We start from the raw sequence: 20,565 nt of genomic DNA, 5'->3' as shown, positions 1-20,565 counted from the left end.
ATTTTACCTTTATTTAACCAGGTAGGCAAGTTGAGAACAAGTTCTCATTTACAATTGCGACCTGGCCAAGATAAAGCAAAGCAGTTCGACAGATACAACGACACAGAGTTACACATGGAGTAAAACAAACATACAGTCAATAATACAGTATAAACAAGTCTATATACAATGTGAGCAAATGAGGTGAGAAGGGAGGTAAAGGCAAAAAAGGCCATGGTGGCAAGGTAAATACAATATAGCAAGTAAAACACTGGAATGGTAGTTTTGCAATGGAAGAATGTGCAAAGTAGAAATAAAAATAATGGGGTGCAAAGGAGCAAAATAAATAAATACATTAAATACAGTTGGGAAAGAGGTAGTTGTTTGGGCTAAATTATAGGTGGGCTATGTACAGGTGCAGTAATCTGTGAGCTGCTCTGACAGTTGGTGCTTAAAGTTAGTGAGGGAGATAAGTGTTTCCAGTTTCAGAGATTTTTGTAGTTCGTTCCAGTCATTGGCAGCAGAGAACTGGAAAGAGAGGCGGCCAAAGAAAGAATTGGTTTTTGGGGGTGACTAGAGAGATATACCTGCTGGAGCGTGTGCTACAGGTGGGAGATGCTATGGTGACCAGTGAGCTGAGATAAGGGAGGACTTTACCTAGCAGGGTCTTGTAGATGACATGGAGCCAGTGGGTTTGGCGACGAGTATGAAGCGAGGGCCAGCCAACGAGAGCGTACAGGTCGCAATGGTGGGTAGTATATGGGGCTTTGGTGACAAAACGGATTGCACTGTGATAGACTGCATCCAATTTGTTGAGTAGGGTATTGGAGGATATTTTGTAAATGACATCGCCAAAGTCGAGGATTGGTAGGATGGTCAGTTTTACAAGGGTATGTTTGGCAGCATGAGTGAAGGATGCTTTGTTGCGAAATAGGAAGCCAATTCTAGATTTAACTTTGGATTGGAGATGTTTGATATGGGTCTGGAAGGAGAGTTTACAGTCTAACCAGACACCTAAGTATTTGTAGTTGTCCACGTATTCTAAGTCAGAGCCGTCCAGAGTAGTGATGTTGGACAGGCGGGTAGGTGCAGGTAGCGATCGGTTGAAGAGCATGCATTTAGTTTTACTTGTATTTAAGAGCAATTGGAGGCCACGGAAGGAGAGTTGTATGGCATTGAAGCTTGCCTGGAGGGTTGTTAACACAGTGTCCAAAGAAGGGCCGGAAGTATACAGAATGGTGTCGTCTGCGTAGAGGTGGATCAGAGACTCACCAGCAGCAAGAGCGACCTCATTGATGTATACAGAGAAGAGAGTCGGTCCAAGAATTGAACCCTGTGGCACCCCCATAGAGACTGCCAGAGGTCCGGACAACAGACCCTCCGATTTGACACACTGAACTCTATCAGAGAAGTAGTTGGTGAACCAGACGAGGCAATCATTTGAGAAACCAAGGCTGTTGAGTCTGCCGATGAGGATGTGGTGATTGACAGAGTCGAAAGCCTTGGCCAGATCAATGAATACAGCTGCACAGTAATGTTTCTTATCGATGGCGGTTAAGATATCGTTTAGGACCTTGAGCGTGGCTGAGGTGCACCCATGACCAGCTCTGAAACCAGATTGCATAGCAGAGAAGGTATGGTGAGATTCGAAATGGTCGGTAATCTGTTTGTTGACTTGGCTTTCGAAGACCTTAGAAAGGCATGGTAGGATAGATATAGGTCTGTAGCAGTTTGGGTCAATAGTGTCCCCCCCTTTGAAGAGGGGGATGACCGCAGCTGCTTTCCAATCTTTGGGAATCTCAGACGACACGAAAGAGAGGTTGAACAGGCTAGTAATAGGGGTGGCAACAATTTCGGCAGATAATTTTAGAAAGAAAGGGTCCAGATTGTCTAGCCCGGCTGATTTGTAGGGGTCCAGATTTTGCAGCTCTTTCAGAACATCAGCTGAATGGATTTGGGAGAAGGAGAAATGGGGAAGGCTTGGGCGAGTTGCTGTTGGGGGTGCAGTGCTGTTGACAGGGGTAGGAGTAGCCAGGTGGAAAGCATGGCCAGCCGTAGAAAAATGCTTATTGAAATTTTCAATTATGGTGGATTTATCAGTGGTGACAGTGTTTCCTATCTTCAGTGCAGTGGGCAGCTGGGAGGAGATGTTCTTATTCTCCATGGACTTTACAGTGTCCCAGAACTTTTTTGAGTTAGTGTTGCAAGAAGCAAATTTCTGCTTGAAAAAGCTAGCCTTGGCTTTTCTAACTGCCTGTGTATAATGGTTTCTAGCTTCCCTGAACAGCTGCATATCACGGGGGCTGTTCGATGCTAATGCAGAACGCCACAGGATGTTTTTGTGTTGGTTAAGGGCAGTCATTGATTGGGAGTCCCATAGGGCGGCGCACAATTGGCCCAGCGTCGTCTGGGTTTGGCCGGTGTAGGTCGTCATTGTAAATAAGAATTTGTTCTTAAGTACTACTTAAGTAGTTTTTTGGGGTATCTGTACTTTACTATTTATATTTTTAACAACTTTGATTTTTACTTCACTACATTCCTAAAGAAAATATTGTACTTGTTACCCTGACAACCAACAGTACTCCTTACATTTTGAATGTGTTAAATTCAAGCACTTATCAAGAGAACACCTGGTCATCCCTACTGCCTCTGGCCTGGTGGACTCACTAAACACATGCATCTTTTGTAAATAATGTCTGAGTGTTGGAGTATGCCCCTGGCTATCCATACATTTTAAAAACAAGAAAATGATGCCGTCTGCTTTGCTTAAGATAAGGAATTTTAAATTATTTATACTTTTACTTTTGATACTTAAGTATATTTTAGCCATTTCATTTCTTGCTATTTATGTAAAACCAAATACTTTAACACTTTTACTCAAGCAGTATTTTACTGGCTGACTTTCACCTTTACTTGTAACTTTCTATGAAGGTATCTATACTTTTACCAAGTATGACAATTGGGCTCTTTTTCCACCACTGGAGCTAAGAGGCACAGAGTCATCTGCAGCTATTTGTTGAGTGAGCTGAGACTTTGCCAAGGTCCCTGGCCAACCATGTGAGAGCAGAGCAGACTGACAAAGACCTCCCTCAAGTCGCAGGATTCAGTGGCTGGGGGGACCTGGGAGAGCAGTGTTGGCAGAGCTCAGTCCACACTGATGAAGCACCCTCCAAAGGAGTGGAGCTGCTGCAGGGGATCAGAGTGGCTGCCAATGCACCATTCTGTGTGTGCACAGGAGGCCTTGGTGTGGCTCCTGTAGCAGGGTTGGTGCTGCCAGTTTGTTTGCCAATTCTCAGTTTGTAATTCCAGACATGATTAGTGATTTGTCCTCTTCTTCTTCTTTTTTGGTGTCATGGCGTTCGCACAGTTTGTTTGTGTATGCTGCCATCTACTGTGCAGGAATGTGCTGTCGATCACTTTACATTTTTTTGATACAAAAATAAAAAGGAAGGGGCAAAGGATAAAATTGAACCACCAACTAACCCAATTCTGCAATGTAGAAAATAGGAAAAATAAAGAAACCCTTGAATGAGTAGGTGTTCTAAAACTTTTTACGGGTAGTGTATATCTATTTAAAAAATAGATGTAGGTTTCCGGATGATGCACAATGCTGCCGTGATGGCAACACGACCGAGCAGCGCAGATTACTGTTTGATTTGAGAAGGGCGCTCCTCCCTCTCCGCTTTTGCACGGTCACGTCACGGGCCATAGACCGGTGTCCCGCGGCTCAGCATAATCGAATCTACCCATTTGTTAGCGCAGTCACTAGACGAGACTATCTTGTCAGTATAATAGACTCCTAGCTCACGCCCGTTAGGCAAACCGGTTCCAAATCTAATGCAAACAACTAACCCGGTTCACCCGGGCCATTAATCCAATTCCCCTCAGTGGGCTGATAGTGGCAGGTGATAAATAGCCAATTGTAGGTCAGATCAAAGACCGCGTGATCATTGTTTTCCTCTGTTTTTTGTTGTTGTCCGTGGATTAAAACTGTCGAGTCGAATGACCCCAACACATACCGAGAAGCTTGTTGTGAACCGTGTTTACATGTTCGTTTGATTTCGCTGTTACGAGAGTCAATGAATTCTTCAGATTTCCACCAACCGTCATCAAGAAACTGGTATGTTATCATAACCTGGCTAGACTGTTACATTTAGATAGCTAACGTTACCCGTTTAGTGGCTGTTTCTGGAATACCGGTAGCTAGCAATTCTAGCTAAGTAGCTGTTCATGCATAGATTGCCTACTTCCCCAGCATGAATCAAAAAAGTGCTATAGATATGATTGTAATCCAATGGGATAACACATCTACAACATGGTGGTATAACGTATATTAGCTGCGGCTAGCTAGCACACATTGGTCATTGGGTGCATTTGCAGTTATGCAATCGACAGGCTAGCGCCACTAGTAAGCCGTCCGGATAACAGCCGCCTATCCCAGAGCTGGCCTTACCAGATAGGTACATACATCTCCAATATGTTTTAAACTACACAGTACCTCTTTAGTCATGCTTATTTTTTTTTATTGTTCACCAGCTTCATGAAGGAATAAACAAATGAAAGCTGCCTTCCAAGACCAAGAGGGATGTCTCTGAGATGTGTTCCAGATTCTTGTGTGTTCAAAGTAAGCAGAGCAGCGAACTTCTGGCATATACAAGGTCAACGAGCAGCATCACTTCCATTGTCTTCTCAGCAACATCCTCTTTGTAGGTTTGATGTCCGAGCAGGACTGAGCCACAAAGTTGGCTTTCTCAGCTGGAAGTATACCCACAGCACAAAAAGTAGAATTCGCAATAAGATATGGCTCTCCAGAGCTAGTCAGATAAGACACAGGCTTGGCCTCCACACCAGCGTCTACTACTTAAATACATCCACCTCACGCTGGTCCACTGGTCTCAGCCACACCATGTCACGCTTCAGGAGCACCCTGGACTCCGTCTCCAAGGCGGTGAGCGGGTCACACACTGAGCTCCTCTCCAAGATAGCCCGGCTCAAAGTCAAACCCAAACAGAAAGCCATTGAGGCTGGCAAAGTGTTGGAAGCCAGCCCGGAGATGGGGCTAACACCACAGGGTCATGGTACTGTAGGGTACCCAGCTCTAACCCCAGCCCCAGCTCTAACCCCAGCCCCAGCTCTAACCCCAGCCCCAGTTCCTGCCTATACCTCCGCTAACACCACTGTTAATGCTAATGCACCTTCTCCAATCCCTGTCTCGGTGTCTGCCCCTAGTCCTCCACCTACTACAGCCACTGCTTCTACACCCACACCTACTCTATCTCCAACACTTACACCTACTCCATATCTTACACCTGGCCCTACTCCTGGCATTACCGCCAGCGCCCCTCCCATTGCCACCCCTCGCCCCAACATTGCCAGGGCAAATGCTGCCGTCTCAGGCTCCAGTTTCCAGGAAGTCAGACAGAGGAGGGTGCAGCGTGCAGCCACAGCATCCATTGTCCCAACCACTGTGGCCACCAACGGGACCACCAACGGGACCACCAAAAGGCTGGAGCAGGTCAGATCACCACTACCAACAGATAGTAGTGCACCTGAGAGAGCCACCACCACAGTCTCCCAACAGACCACAACACAACTCTTCCATCCCAGCTCCTTCTCAGTTAACCTGGATGAGACCTACAACTACCTGTCCCACCACGTGAACTCGTACTTCAGCAGCATAACAAAGTCTGATGAGGAGAAAGAGCATAACACAGACCGTGGTTCCACTGACCTCCTGCCGTTGTCAGACAAAACGTCCCCAGGGTCTGCTGCACCCGTAAGTTCCCCATCTTCTAAAAAGGGTATCGGCCGTTACCTATCCTACTCTGGTGACACTGTACAGGCCTTTGTAGGGAGCTACATTGCTCCCCTGGTCCCCAGGTTTAGCAGGGCAGCGGCTGAACCCAAGAGTGCTGCTGTAGAGCAGAAGAGGCTGAAGGCAGAAGAGGCCGGGGCAAAGCCATGGCAAGGAGAGGTGGCGGTGAATACGGAACAGAAGGCTGCTGAGGAGAGGGCCAAGAGACTGCTGCTCCAAAGAGAGAAGGTAGGCCTACATTATAGCGTCTGTCAAGGGTCTGACTGTTAGGAATCATGTTGAAAAGGAATGTAACCTGTTGAAGCATGACAGACCAGGTGAATCCAGGTGAAGCTGTGATCCCTTATTGATGTCACTTTTTAAATCCACTTCAATCAGTGTAGATGAAGGGGAGGAGGCAGGTTAAAGAAGGTTTTTTTAAGCCTTGACAAAATTGAGACATGGATTGTCTGTGTGTGCCATTCAGAGGGTGAATGGGCGAGACAAAAGATTAAGTGCCTTTGAACGGGGTATGGTAGTAAGTGCAAGGCGCACCGGTTTGTCAACAACTAGTTTTTTGTCACTACCGTGGCCTGTTGTTTTCATATCAATACAACAACATACACAGGCAAAGTACACCTGTTTACTAGGTTGCCGATTCCAGAAAGCTCACAGGGTTATTTTTGAAGAGGGATTCTAGGAACCCCTCTATCTAGCACATCGTGCCACTGTCACATCATACGTTGGAGTCACAACTGGTGGGACATATGAGTCCTGGCAACGTTCCACCACAGGCTATACACTCCATATACAACTATGTCATGTAGGCATCAATGGAGGCTGCTGAGGGGAGGACGGCTCATAATAATGTCTGGAACAGAGCGAATGGAATGGCATCAAACACATGGAAACCATGTGTTTAATGTATTTGATCCACCACTTATTCTGCTCCAGTCGTTACCATGAGCCCGTCCTCCTCTCTTATTCTGCTCCAGTCTGTTACCAGGAGCCCGTCCTCCTCTCTTATTCTGCTCCAGTCTGTTACCAGGAGCCGTCCTCCTCTCTTATTCTGCTCCAGTCGTTACCATGAGCCCGTCCTCCTCTCTTATTCTGCTCCAGTCGTTACCAGGAGCCCGTCCTCCTCTCTTATTCTGCTCCAGTCGTTACCAGGAGCCCGTCCTCCTCTCTTATTCTGCTCCAGTCGTTACCAGGAGCCCGTCCTCCTCTCTTATTCTGCTCCAGTCGTTACCAGGAGCCGTCCTCCTCTCTTATTCTGCTCCAGTCTGTTACCAGGAGCCCGTCCTCCTCTCTTATTCTGCTCCAGTCTGTTACCAGGAGCCGTCCTCCTCTCTTATTCTGCTCCAGTCGTTACCAGGAGCCCGTCCTCCTCTCTTATTCTGCTCCAGTCGTTACCAGGAGCCGTCCTCCTCTCTTATTCTGCTCCAGTCGTTACCAGGAGCCCGTCCTCCTCTCTTATTCTGCTCCAGTCGTTACCAGGAGCCCGTCCTCCTCTCTTATTCTGCTCCAGTCGTTACCAGGAGCCCGTCCTCCTCTCTTATTCTGCTCCAGTCGTTACCAGGAGCCCGTCCTCCTCTCTTATTCTGCTCCAGTCGTACCATGAGCCCGTCCTCCTCTCTTATTCTGCTCCAGTCGTTACCAGGAGCCCGTCCTCCCTACTTATTCTGCTCCAGTCGTTACCAGGAGCCCGTCCTCCCTACTTATTCTGCTCCAGTCGTTACCAGGAGCCCGTCCTCCTCTCTTATTCTGCTCCAGTCGTTACCAGGAGCCCGTCCTCCCTACTTATTCTGCTCCAGTCGTTACCAGGAGCCCGTCCTCCTCTCTTATTCTGCTCCAGTCGTTACCAGGAGCCCGTCCTCCCTACTTATTCTGCTCCAGTCGTTACCAGGAGCCCGTCCTCCCTACTTATTCTGCTCCAGTCGTTACCAGGAGCCCGTCCTCCTCTCTTATTCTGCTCCAGTCGTTACCAGGAGCCCGTCCTCCCTACTTATTCTGCTCCAGTCGTTACCAGGAGCCCGTCCTCCTCTCTTATTCTGCTCCAGTCGTTACCAGGAGCCCGTCCTCCCTACTTATTCTGCTCCAGTCGTTACCAGGAGCCCGTCCTCCCTACTTATTCTGCTCCAGTCGTTACCAGGAGCCCGTCCTCCTCTCTTATTCTGCTCCAGTCGTTACCAGGAGCCCGTCCTCCTCTCTTATTCTGCTCCAGTCGTTACCAGGAGCCCGTCCTCCCTACTTATTCTGCTCCAGTCGTTACCAGGAGCCCGTCCTCCCTACTTATTCTGCTCCAGTCGTACCATGAGCCCGTCCTCCTCTCTTATTCTGCTCCAGTCGTTACCATGAGCCCGTCCTCCTCTCTTATTCTGCTCCAGTCGTTACCATGAGCCCGTCCTCCTCTCTTATTCTGCTCCAGTCGTTACCAGGAGCCCGTCCTCCTCTCTTATTCTGCTCCAGTCGTACCATGAGCCCGTCCTCCTCTCTTATTCTGCTCCAGTCGTACCATGAGCCCGTCCTCCTCTCTTATTCTGCTCCAGTCGTTACCATGAGCCCGTCCTCCCTACTTATTCTGCTCCAGTCGTTACCATGAGCCCATCCTCCCTACTTATTCTGCTCCAGTCAAATCAAATCATCAAATCAAATCAAATTGTATTTGTCACATACACATGGTTAGCAGATGTTAATGCGAGTGTAGCGAAATGCTTGTGCCTCTAGTTCCGACAATGCAGTAATAACCAACAAGTAATCTAACTAACAATTCCAAAACTACTGTCTTGTACACAGTGTAAGGGGATAAAGAATATGTACATAAGGATATATGAATGAGTGATGGTACAGAGCAGCATAGGCAAGATTCAGTAGATGGTATCGAGTACAGTATATACATATGAGATGAGAATGTAAACAAAGTGGCATAGTTAAAGTGGCTAGTGATACATGTATTACATAAGGATGCAGTCGATGATATAGAGTACAGTATATACGTATGCATTTGAGATGAATAATGTAGGGTAAGTAACATTATATAAGGTAGCATTGTTTAAAGTGGCTAGTGATATATTTACATCATTTCCCATCAATTCCATTATTAAAGTGGCTGGAGTTGAGTCAGTGTCAGTGTGTTGGCAGCAGCCACTCAATGTTAGTGGTGGCTGCTTAACAGTCTGATGGCCTTGAGATAGAAGCTGTTTTTCAGTCTCTCGGTCCCAGCTTTGATGCACCTGTACTGACCTCGCCTTCTGGATGATAGCGGGGTGAACAGGCAGTGGCTCGGGTGGTTGTTGTCCTTGATGATCTTTATGGCCTTCCTGTGATATCGGGTGGTGTATGTGTCCTGGAGGGCAGGTAGTTTGCCCCCGGTGATGCGTTGTGCAGACCTCACTACCCTCTGGAGAGCCTTACGGTTGTGGGCGGAGCAGTTGCCGTACCAGGCGGTGATACAGCCCGCCAGGATGCTCTCGATTGTGCATCTGTAGAAGTTTGTGTGCTTTTGGTGACAAGCCGAATCTCTTCAGCCTCCTGAGGTTGAAGAGGCGCTGCTGCGCCTTCTTCACGATGCTGTCTGTGTGAGTGGACCAATTCAGTTTGTCTGTGATGTGTATGCCGAGGAACTTAACTTGCTACCCTCTCCACTACTGTTCCATCGATGTGGATAGGGGGGTGTTCCCTCTGCTGTTTCCTGAAGTCCACAATCATCTCCTTAGTTTTGTTGACGTTGAGTGTGAGGTTATTTTCCTGACACCACACTCCGAGGGCCCTCACCTCCTCCCTGTAGGCCGTCTCGTCGTTGTTGGTAATCAAGCCTACCACTGTTGTGTCGTTACCAGGAGCCCGTCCTCCCTACTTATTCTGCTCCAGTCGTTACCAGGAGCCCGTCCTCCCCTCTTAAAATTCCAGCGACCTCCTGTGGTAGGAGAAGAAATCCTCTTAACATTCTAGACATTTAGATGGGATATGGTTCTTCTTACAAAATAAACTGTTTCAGGCCTATAGACTGGTCATTTTAGAGCAAACACCCCATAATACATGTCAAGTGCAAATGTAGGTAGGTTGTGTCTGAGTTATTGACATCATGGCTAAATCAGTCAATAATACATGAGGTATTAGATAAGCCAGACTTAACTGTTGTTGTGGTGATTGAGAAAGTGTCTAACCTGTGTGTGTGATCTGTTCCTATAGATCATAGCTAGGGTGAGCGTGGACAACCGGACCCGGTCCCTGGTCAAGGCGTTAAACCGAGCGTCTGATGTCAGGGTCTACATCAACAGAGTGGAGGAGCTCAGCTTTCATCTACTGGAGTTTCCAGAGACCCGCGGGGTGGCTGTCAAGGTGGGCTGGCTCACTGCTGTAAAGGCCCATCGTTTCAGCGTTGTCATAAAGTCAATGTTTCAGTAATGTGGATTTGAATTTAATGGAAGGGTGAAAAAATGGCATTATTTACTGCTGATCAGTAGTTTGGAAACATGCGCGCACACACACACACACCTGATCAATTCTTCACCTTAATCTTTCCCCTCAGAGCAGTATGCAGTACAGCAGGGTTTCTCTGCATACATAATCATGTTGTCTGGTGAGAATATCTGGGGCGGCTGTTCTGTTTGTCTTACTCTTTGGGGTTCTGTCCAAATGGTACCGTATTCTCTATATAGTGTCCTACGTTTGACCAGGGCACGTCCTTAAGCTCTCTGACTTGCTAAATGTCAACTGTTGCTATGGCTAGAGGCGAAAGAAACACACACCTGTGTAGGCGAGGTGCTGGCTAGCAGAGTAGAACACGTGGAAAGGAAAAGGAGAGCAACATACTCTAGGAGCTCCGATGCACTCATTAAATAACCTAATAACCAACGTTTCGACGCTGATGAAACATTGGTTATTAGGTTATTGAAATGACTGAATCTGAGCTCCTAGAGTGTCCGGCTCTCCTTTTCTTTACCAACTTTTGCTATGACAACAGCTTAGCCAACATAGTGCTTGTATAAAAGAAAATCATTAATTGAGAGAACTGTGTTCCTATATATATATATATATTTTTTTACATTTATTTAACTACACAATGACGGCCTAGGAACAGTGGGTTAACTGCCTTGTTCAGGGGCAGAAGGACAGATTTGTACCTTGTCAGCTCGGGGGTTTGAACTTGCAACCTTCCGGTTACTAGTCCAACGCTCTCACCACTAGGCTACCATGCCGCCCCAGGTTTGTATGTGGGCCTATACACTGAGTGACAAAACATTAGGAACACCTTCCTAATATTGAGTTCGACCTCAGAACAGCCTCAATTCCTCCGGGCATGGACTCTCTAGTGTAGAAAGCTTTCCACAGGGATGCTGGCCCATGTTGACTCCAATGTTTCCCTCAGTTGTGTCAACTTGACTCGATGTCCTTCGGGTTGTGGAACATGCTTTATACACTTAGGAAGCTGTTGAGCTTGAAAAACCCGGCAGCGTGGCAGTTCTTGACGCACTCAAACCGGTGCGCCTGGTACCTACTATCATACCCTGCTCTAAGGCACTTAGTTATTTTGTCTTGTCCGTTCACCTTCTGAATGGCACACATACAGAATACCTCTCAAGACTTAAACATCCTCCTTTAACCTGTCTCCTCACCTTCATCTTTAACCTGTCTCTTCCCCTTCATCTTTAACCTGTCTCCTCCCCTTCATCTTTAACCTGTCTCCTCCCCTTCATCTTTAACCTGTCTCCTCCCCTTCACCTTTAACCTGTCTCCTCCCCTTCACCTTTAACCTGTCTCCTCCCCTTCATCTTTAACCTGTCTCCTCCCCTTCACCTTTAACCTGTCTCCTCCCCTTCACCTTTAACCTGTCTCCTCCCCTTCACCTTTAACCTGTCTCCTCCCCTTCACCTTTAACCTGTCTCCTCCCCTTCACCTTTAACCTGTCTCCTCCCCTTCACCTTTAACCTGTCTCCTCCCCTTCATCTACACTGATTGAACTGAATTTAACAGGTGACATCAATATGGGATCATAGCTTTTACCTGGTCAGTCTGTGTCATGGAAAGAGCAGGTGTTCCTAATGTTTTGTACACTCAGTGTATGTTCCCTTATCATCATGCAGGTTATTTACATTACACATACCCGTATCTGTAGGGACTGTCCCATTGGACAACTTAACCCAAGGCCATTGTTTCTGGCCTGAGGAAACATTGGTTAACCTCGTCAACAGTGATCAAGTGAGGATACAGAAGAGTGTTTTTAAAGTCTGTTCAGTTACAGTATAGTTATGTCAATCCACTGGTCACAGATGTTGCATGCCATTTCCTCTGACCTCTAAGGTGTTGTTTGTATTAAGGTCAATGTGTGTGTGTGCTGGAGGCATGACGTCTGTTCCACAGGGGTCATATGTACTAAAATGCGTACCCTACTGAATGCATGCCACTCGCTGTACTCTGTTGCTTTGGATAAAAGCTTCTGCTAAGCTTGTGTTTGCCGACCTATTTTAGTACGAGGGACTGGCAAGCTATGGTTCCTTCTTCCCTGGGGGGCAGGTTTGGGGTACACTTTTAACATTTTCACTTAGTAAATTCATGAAGTAAACTTAAATTCCAATTCTCTGCCACGCTTATCTGAGAAGAATGTGCAATTTCAGCCTAGTTCCTGAATTGACTGATTTGAAAACCACTTGCATTAGTTCTAGAACTGACCGTATGGCTGTCAGTGACGTTAACTATATATTGTTATCTTGCTGTGTGTGTGTGTGGCCCTCAGGAGAAGGCGATCCCGTGCCTACTGCGTCTCCGCCAGGCTGAGGACCCGTCTCTGAAGGCAGCAGTCAGGGAGGCCCTCACGCTGGTGGGATACACCAACCCTGTCAAGGGCCGGGGAATCAGGGTCCTGTCCATCGACGGAGGGGGAACCAGGTACAGTAGTGTGTGTGTGTGTGTGTGTAGGAAAGAGGGTAGCATTTGAGGGGGGAAAAGGAACATAAGAGACCTAGTAAGAGCGTTAGGAAGACTGTTTTGCCATCGCGTTCAAGTTTATCCAATGTTCTCCATTTGAATGTGTGTGGCACTGGCGTTATTATCAGTGTTATTACTTCGTCTCCACTCACTTTTACATCCCGTAGACAATCTATATTAGTGCTCTTCATGATGTGTGTGTTTTCTACTGTCCAGGGGACTGATTGCCCTTCAGACTCTGCAGAAACTGGAAGCCCTGACGGGAAAACCCATCTACCAACTGTTTGATTACATCTGTGGTGTCAGCACAGGTATGTTGCATTGTCCTCCTAACCTACTTTATCTCTGGCTAATAGTGTGTGTTTGTGAGGGCAGCTTGCAGGGTGGGTCATTCTAAACAGAGCAGTGCTCACTGCTCCTCCCAGTCAGTTCTGTACTGGGACTGAACCCATCTCAGTCCCATGGCTGAAAAAAAACACACAAAAAACAGTCCCATGGCTGACTCAGGTTCCTGCTCTGCTCAGTCCCCATGGCTGACTCAGATTCCTGCTCTGCTCAGTCTCCATGGCTGACTCAGATTCCTGCTCTGCTCAGTCCCCATGGCTGACTCAGATTCCTGCTCTGCTCAGTCCTCATGGCTGACTCAGGTTCCTGCTCTGCTCAGTCCCCATGGCTGACTCAGATTCCTGCTCTGCTCAGTCCCCATGGCTGACTCAGATTCCTGCTCTGCTCAGTCCTCATGGCTGACTCAGGTTCCTGCTCTGCTCAGTCCCGTGGCTGACTCAGGTTCCTGCTCTGCTCAGTCCTCTCAGTCCACAACCCTGCACTGCATGCCAGGACACAGGCATTATGGAACATTAGGGGGTGGTAAATGGATGTCAAATCTTTAGTCTTGTTGTCATTTTCTTTTGTACTGTCGTGGGCAAGCTCTTAATTCAGCAGATCTCCTCTCTTATTTCAGACTTGATTAATGGTCTCCAGTTTATATAATACTGGAAGGTAGATGACTAGAGTATTTTGAGTGCCAGAGAAGGAAAACACAATTTTTCATAATTGTGTATAGTTTTTTCCTTGTTTATTTATTCCCAGTAGCGGAAAAAGAAGATTAAACCTTACATAAAAAATAGAACAGCTATTGAATGATTTGACTATACCTTATCAAACCTACATAATCTACTGGCAGTTGTCATGTCTATTTATTTATATATATATATATATATATATATATATATAACAGAAAACAACTTTTTATTTAACTAGGCAAGTCGGTTAAGAACACATTCTTAATTACAATGACGGCCAAACCCGGATTACGCTGGACCAATTGTGCGCCGCCCTATGGGACTCCCAATTACATCCGGTTGTGATACAGCCTGGATTCGAACCAGGGTGTCTGTAGTGACGCCTCAAGCGTTCCGATGCAGTGCCTTAGACCTGCCTTAGCCCCAATATAATATTGTAGTACTCTCAACCACCACATGGTGGTGCCGTTTACCATAACCCCCTGCTCCTCCTCTCAAGGTCCGTCATGGCCTGACCATTTCTCTCATTTTAGGAAGCCTAATGCTTTCCCTCTCACAAAGCGCTACCCTACAGCTGCCACCAAACCTCTATCTTCCCCGGCCATGCTCTCTGTCTGTCTGTCTGTCTCTGTCTGCCTGTCTGTCTCCCCCTCTCCGTATCCATTGTCCCTGATCCTCTCCCGTTGGAGGAAGCCAGCCTAGCCCTGGGCTCTCTGAAGGTCTGTGTGTTTCTGTGTGTGTGAGACGGCTGGCCAGTGTGTTAGTCAAGGTAATCCCCTCCACCTCATAAGCTAAGTAATGTGCATACTTTAACATTTAAGGATTACTTTAACATTAAGGATTACTTTAACATTAAGGATAACTTTAACATTAAGGACAGCCACCACATTTGGAGTTGGCTGCCCATCTCGCTCTGGGCACGATGATATGGCTGGCTGGCACACCCTGGGTTCACCCTGCCATGCCAGTTTTGGGACAGGGACCTGTCTTCTTGGATAGTGGCTGGCAGCAGCTGCCCCAATGCTGGGGGGTGGGTGGGGGACATCCTCTCCCCAGGCAGGGTTTGGGCCCCAGAGAGAGTTCAGCAGGAAGGCAGGTACATATTTGGGTTGTGTGTTGGGTTAGGATGGAGCTGCTGTTAGTAGATAGGTTGGTGTTGTGGCGCTGCTAGCATGCGGCCTGGGTCAGGTGACTGGTGATGGGTGTGGGAAATGTTACTGGAGAAACAGCGAGAGATGGGGTTTGTGGTTTGGCTGTTAGCGGAAGTCTCTACAGGGCAGGAGACCGTCTTGTCTACAGGGCAGGAGACTGTCTTATCATGTACATCACTATATGGTCATAGCTAGTGTCATTATATGGCTGTGGTCCTGTGGACGCTAGCAGTGATCTGCTTGTCACTGTGGTTGGTTCATTGGCGGCCATTTTAATCCCAGCCAGTGTCTGTGGATGGATCATCCCTGGGTAATGATACCCATAACGGATGATCCTACAGGCACTTAGCCTCCTATCCAGTTTGCCTCTTGCTCCGTAAGCCCCAGACCCTGATACTATTTAAAATCTTTCAAATACTTTGAGTGTTTCCTCTAGTGTGCCTGGGCTGCCAGATGTGTGTGGTTTTCTGTTTTGGGACTATTCTGTTGGACAGTTAAGCCTGGCAAGCTCAGTTCATCACAGCTGTAGTTGAGATAATTTTTAATTACTATTTGAACCCAGGTCTGCCCCTGGTCCAGGGACGACTGGAAGAATGAGATTTACGTTGTGGCCTCCCTTTGTCAGACAGCAGCTCTAAAACCTTGTTCAGGGATTCTCAACACCATCCATGTAGGATTTCTAGCAGCCATATATTTTTCAACTGTGCTGTGATGCTTCGCAAAAGTACTGAACCTTTCTATTCTCATAATTATTATATTATTGATCGCTTCACTTTTCAAGTCACCCAGTATTGCTATCTGCAGTGTTAGTTCTAGGTAAATGTTGCAATTCTTCTTCCTGGACCTGTGACCAAAAACAAGCTACATATGGACAGTACCAAAAGAAATGATCTAATGACTCTGCCTCCTCGCTACAAAATCTGCAGAGCTGGGAACATTGTATCCCAGTGGGATACAATGTTCCCAGCTCTGCAGATTTTGCAATTTAAATTATACAAAATTATTGCAACCAAAATTATATATATATTTATTATTATTATTATTATTATTATTATTATTATTATTTTGGTTGCAATAATTTTGTATAATTTAAATTGCAAAATGTGAACTTTTGAATCTGGTGGTGTTCTGCGTTTCAATTCATAAACCATGTGCCATGGAATCGGTACATCAAATCTCTTCCCAAATATTTTGCAATTTATATGGCACAGCTGTCAATGTTTTTGGTCTTTAAAGGAAACTGATAATAAATATATATATATATATATATATATATATATATATATATCACACACATCATAGTCCCTCCCCCCCCCCTCCTCCTCTACTTGCCTCTTCCATTTTTGTGGTAATGCTGCAATTAGTTGGTTGTAATATAAGGAGTAGGATTTGTTTTATAGTCTATAATGGGGGGTAGGGTTTTTCCATGTCTCTCCTCAGGTCTCAATATGAAAATATGTTGGTGTTATTGGACTAACAAACAAACAAATAATCATTTTTAAAGTGTACATTCTTCGTCCTCCGTGTGTGGCTGAATATCCTCCTGTTCTCGCTCTGTCAGGTTCCATCCTGGGCTTCATGCTGGGTGTGTTCCAGATCCCTCTAAATGAGTGTGAGGTGCTCTACAGGAAGCTGGGTTCTGACGTCTTCAAGCAGAACGTCATCGTGGGAACCGTCAAGATGGGCTGGAGCCACGCCTTCTACGACTCCGAGACCTGGGAGAACATTCTCAAGTTAGTATTTAATATAATGGAATAGATTAACTTCATGAATTAAGAACAGCACAGCAGATCAATTCCTCTCAAAGCTCATTGGTGGAGATGAACAAAGGTCCCTTCCTCTGACTTCCTCCAATGAGCTTTGAGGGGAATGGAGGAAACCAGTAGAGGAAGCAAGGATTTTAAGGCTAGTAACTTGTACAGACACAGCCCCAGACTAAGCTCTCCTTTCATTTTCTCCCACAGAGAAAAAATGGGCTCTGATCTGATGGTGGAAACATCAAGAAACCCCAAATGCCCAAAGGTGAGTTTTTCTAACATGGCGTGACTAACAGTGTGGAGCTGGCAAACACACACAGACACACCCTCACGGTTGCTGAGGGAGGAGCATTGAAAAGGAAGTCCCTCCGTCTCTTAATAATGAGGTCAATGAGAAAGCCTCTGGCCATCGTCTCACTGGCTGGCTGGAACCATTTCTACCACACACACACACACACACACACACACACACACACCCACTGCTGCAGCTCCGGTGGCTAGGCTGACACAGAATCCACACATTCACTAGTTCCATGTACGACAGCCAGGCTGAGGCTAGGCAGTGAAATAATAATGAGGTGCTTGGTAAGGATTACACTGTATGTGTCAGAATACGTGCTTGTCTGTGGTGTTATTAGGCTTTTATAACATCTGATTGTGTAACGACTAACAGTTGTATAGATTCTATTTAAATGGCTCCTCAGAGCATTACTGTGTTCTAAGGTATCTTTATGGCTCTAAATGTTGTCACTACATGTCATATAACTTTTATATAGTAGTGCATTTGTGTTCTGTTTTTAATGATATTGTCATATTTAATGTATATGACATCCTTCCTGTATCTCTTGTGGGGATTAAGTGGATACAGCAACAGTCTATTAATGCCACTCTTCTTCAATTCATGGTTATGTACATTGACCTTTTAAATCACCAGCAGTTTATCAAATGGGGCCAAGTGCGATTTTTTTTTTAAATATTTTTTTATCTCATGTATCCTCTTACCACCAGATGGCAGCAGTGAGTACCATCGTGAACAGGGGCACTCCTCTGAAGGCCTATGTGTTCAGGAACTATAACCTTCAGCCAGGGGTGCGCTCCCACTACCTGGGGGGCTGTGAACACAAGCTGTGGCAGGCCGTCAGAGCGTCCTCCGCTGCCCCAGGGTACTTCCAGGAGTTTGCCCTGGGACACGACCTTCACCAGGTAAGACGAGTTTTAGAAACCCTAATGCTTTGCCCCTCACAATGCTCTACACTACAGCTGCCACCAATACTCCATATCTTCCCTGGCCTCGCTTTCTCTCTCTCTCTCTCTCTCTCTCTCTCTCCTGTCTGCCTTCCCTATTCCACATCCTTTTCACTAATCCTCTCCAGTTAGAGGGATCCAGCACTTAGCTCTCTGACGGCCTGTTAGAGGGATCCAGCACTTAGCTCTCTGACGGCCAGTTAGAGGGATCCAGCACTTAGCTCTCTGACGGCCTGTTAGAGGGATCCAGCACTTAGCTCTCTGACGGCCTGTTAGAGGGATCCAGCACTTAGCTCTCTGACGGCCAGTTAGAGGGATCCAGCACTTAGCTCTCTGACGGCCTGTTAGAGGGATCCAGCACTTAGCTCTCTGACGGCCAGTTAGAGGGATCCAGCACTTAGCTCTCTGACGGCCTGTTAGAGGGATCCAGCACTTAGCTCTCTGACGGCCTGTTAGAGGGATCCAGCACTTAGCTCTCTGACGGCCTGTTAGAGGGATCCAGCACTTAGCTCTCTGACGGCCTGTTAGAGGGATCCAGCACTTAGCTCTCTGACGGCCTGTTAGAGGGATCCAGCACTTAGCTCTCTGACGGCCTGTTAGAGGGATCCAGCACTTAGCTCTCTGACGGCCTGTTAGAGGGATCCAGCACTTAGCTCTCTGACGGCCAGTTAGAGGGATCCAGCACTTAGCTCTCTGACGGCCTGTTAGAGGGATCCAGCACTTAGCTCTCTGACGGCCTGTTAGAGGGATCCAGCACTTAGCTCTCTGACGGCCTGTTAGAGGGATCCAGCACTTAGCTCTCTGACGGCCAGTTAGAGGGATCCAGCACTTAGCTCTCTGACGGCCTGTTAGAGGGATCCAGCACTTAGCTCTCTGACGGCCTGTTAGAGGGATCCAGCACTTAGCTCTCTGACGGCCTGTTAGAGGGATCCAGCACTTAGCTCTCTGATGGCCAGTTAGAGGGATCCAGCACTTAGCTCTCTGACGGCCTGTTAGAGGGATCCAGCACTTAGCTCTCTGACGGCCTGTTAGAGGGATCCAGCACTTAGCTCTCTGACGGCCTGTTAGAGGGATCCAGCACTTAGCTCTCTGACGGCCTGTTAGAGGGATCCAGCACTTAGCTCTCTGACGGCCAGTTAGAGGGATCCAGCACTTAGCTCTCTGACGGCCTGTTAGAGGGATCCAGCACTTAGCTCTCTGATGGCCTGTGTAGTTTACTACTTAGTGTTAATATATTATACAAGGGGTGGTTCTAATCCTGAATGCTGATTGGTTGTAAACCACATTCCAGCCGGTGTCTATTCTACAAGTTACCATCAGCTAAATCTATGATGTTAAAATGCCTATTTACTCTGTTCCATCTGACTGAGCAATCCACTATCTCATCAGCCCAGCCAAGCAATTCATGAACTTGATCTCCACTATAAAAAACATAGACATTATCTCACATTTCTTTTAGACTAGCTGTTGTCCACTATAAAAAACATAGACATTATCTGACATTTCTCTTAGACTAGTTGTTGTCCACTATAAAAAACATCTAGACATTATCTGACATTTCTCTTAGACTAGTTGTTGTCCACTATAAAAAACATCTAGACATTATCTCACATTTCTTTTAGACTAGTTGTTGTCCACTATAAAAAACATCTAGACATTATCTCACATTTCTCTTAGACTAGCTGTTGTCCACTATAAAAAACATCTAGACATTATCTCACATTTCTCTTAGACTAGCTGTTGTCCACTATAAAAAACATCTAGACATTATCTCACATTTCTCTTAGACTAGCTGTTGTCCACTATAAAAAACATCTAGACATTATCTCACATTTCTCTTAGACTAGCTATTGTCCACTATAAAAAACATCTAGACATTATCTCACATTTCTCTTAGACTAGCTGTTGTCCACTATAAAAAACATCTAGACATTATCTCACATTTCTCTTAGACTAGTTGTTGTCCACTATAAAAAACATCTAGACATTATCTCACATTTCTCTTAGACTAGTTGTTGTCCACTATAAAAAACATCTAGACATTATCTCACATTTCTGTTAGACCAACAGTCTTCAACAGCGGAGATTTGTATAAACATTGCTGTCTGTCTCTCCGACATTTGCAACATTGTTTCAATATTCAAATTGGATCTCCAGCTGTCCCAGAGTAATGAACATGTTGGGAGTCAGGACATGGCAGACAGCTTTACTCAGCCAGTCGAAACCATGAATCAGCATCATTTTTATGGAAACACACAAAGAAAACCGGTGAAACGAAGTGCAGCTAGTTCTCAGTCTTACCAGCTTCAGTTTGAAGGGGTTGTGTTAGCTGTGTTGTTGGGCTCGAACCCAGAGTCTCTGGTGGCACAGCTAGCACTGCATCGTGCCTTGGTCCACTGCGTTACCCGGGAGGCCCCAAAATAATGTTTTTAATGAAAATATGGAAGTCATTATTTTAATATGGTAACCATTGTATAAAAGTCATAATGCCCTCAGCCGGTGTTTGGAGGATGTACTGTCACGGTTTGCCGGCGCTCGACTTTGTTTCGGGCCTAACACCTGTGCCAATATATCCTCCAAACCTGCTTCTCGGGCATTACCACTTAAATAATGTATACCACTTAATGCAAAGTGACATAGGCCTACAGCACAGCAAGTTTTCTGCATAAATGTTTTATAGTGAATGTGAT

At 46.3% G+C, this 20,565-nt stretch overlaps 1 protein-coding gene across 2 annotated transcripts in view; it reads left to right on the top strand.

Moving 5' to 3' along the window:
* The first annotated feature begins 3,795 nt into the window (after positions 1-3,795).
* The window catches only part of LOC110500006 (calcium-independent phospholipase A2-gamma), a 40,341-nt gene continuing 23,571 nt past the window's right edge, over positions 3,796-20,565 (top strand). Inside the window, exons 1-8 of one of the 2 annotated variants that reach the window (XM_036959407.1) lie at positions 3,803-4,099; positions 4,516-6,022; positions 9,965-10,114; positions 12,510-12,661; positions 12,917-13,011; positions 16,435-16,606; positions 16,838-16,895; positions 17,639-17,833. In XM_036959407.1, coding sequence (XP_036815302.1) covers positions 4,565-6,022; positions 9,965-10,114; positions 12,510-12,661; positions 12,917-13,011; positions 16,435-16,606; positions 16,838-16,895; positions 17,639-17,833 — 2,280 coding nt within the window. In that variant the 5' untranslated portion in view covers positions 3,803-4,099; positions 4,516-4,564. Of the gene's footprint in view, positions 4,100-4,515; positions 6,023-9,964; positions 10,115-12,509; positions 12,662-12,916; positions 13,012-16,434; positions 16,607-16,837; positions 16,896-17,638; positions 17,834-20,565 lie in introns of both variants that reach the window. The other variant, XM_036959412.1, reaches the window with a different exon arrangement.

Source organism: Oncorhynchus mykiss, chromosome 2, assembly GCF_013265735.2.
Source record: "Oncorhynchus mykiss isolate Arlee chromosome 2, USDA_OmykA_1.1, whole genome shotgun sequence".
Taxonomy (NCBI): Eukaryota; Metazoa; Chordata; class Actinopteri; order Salmoniformes; family Salmonidae; genus Oncorhynchus; species Oncorhynchus mykiss.
Note: the sequence above shows the minus strand (reverse complement) of the source record. Positions and strands in the feature narration are given on the sequence as shown.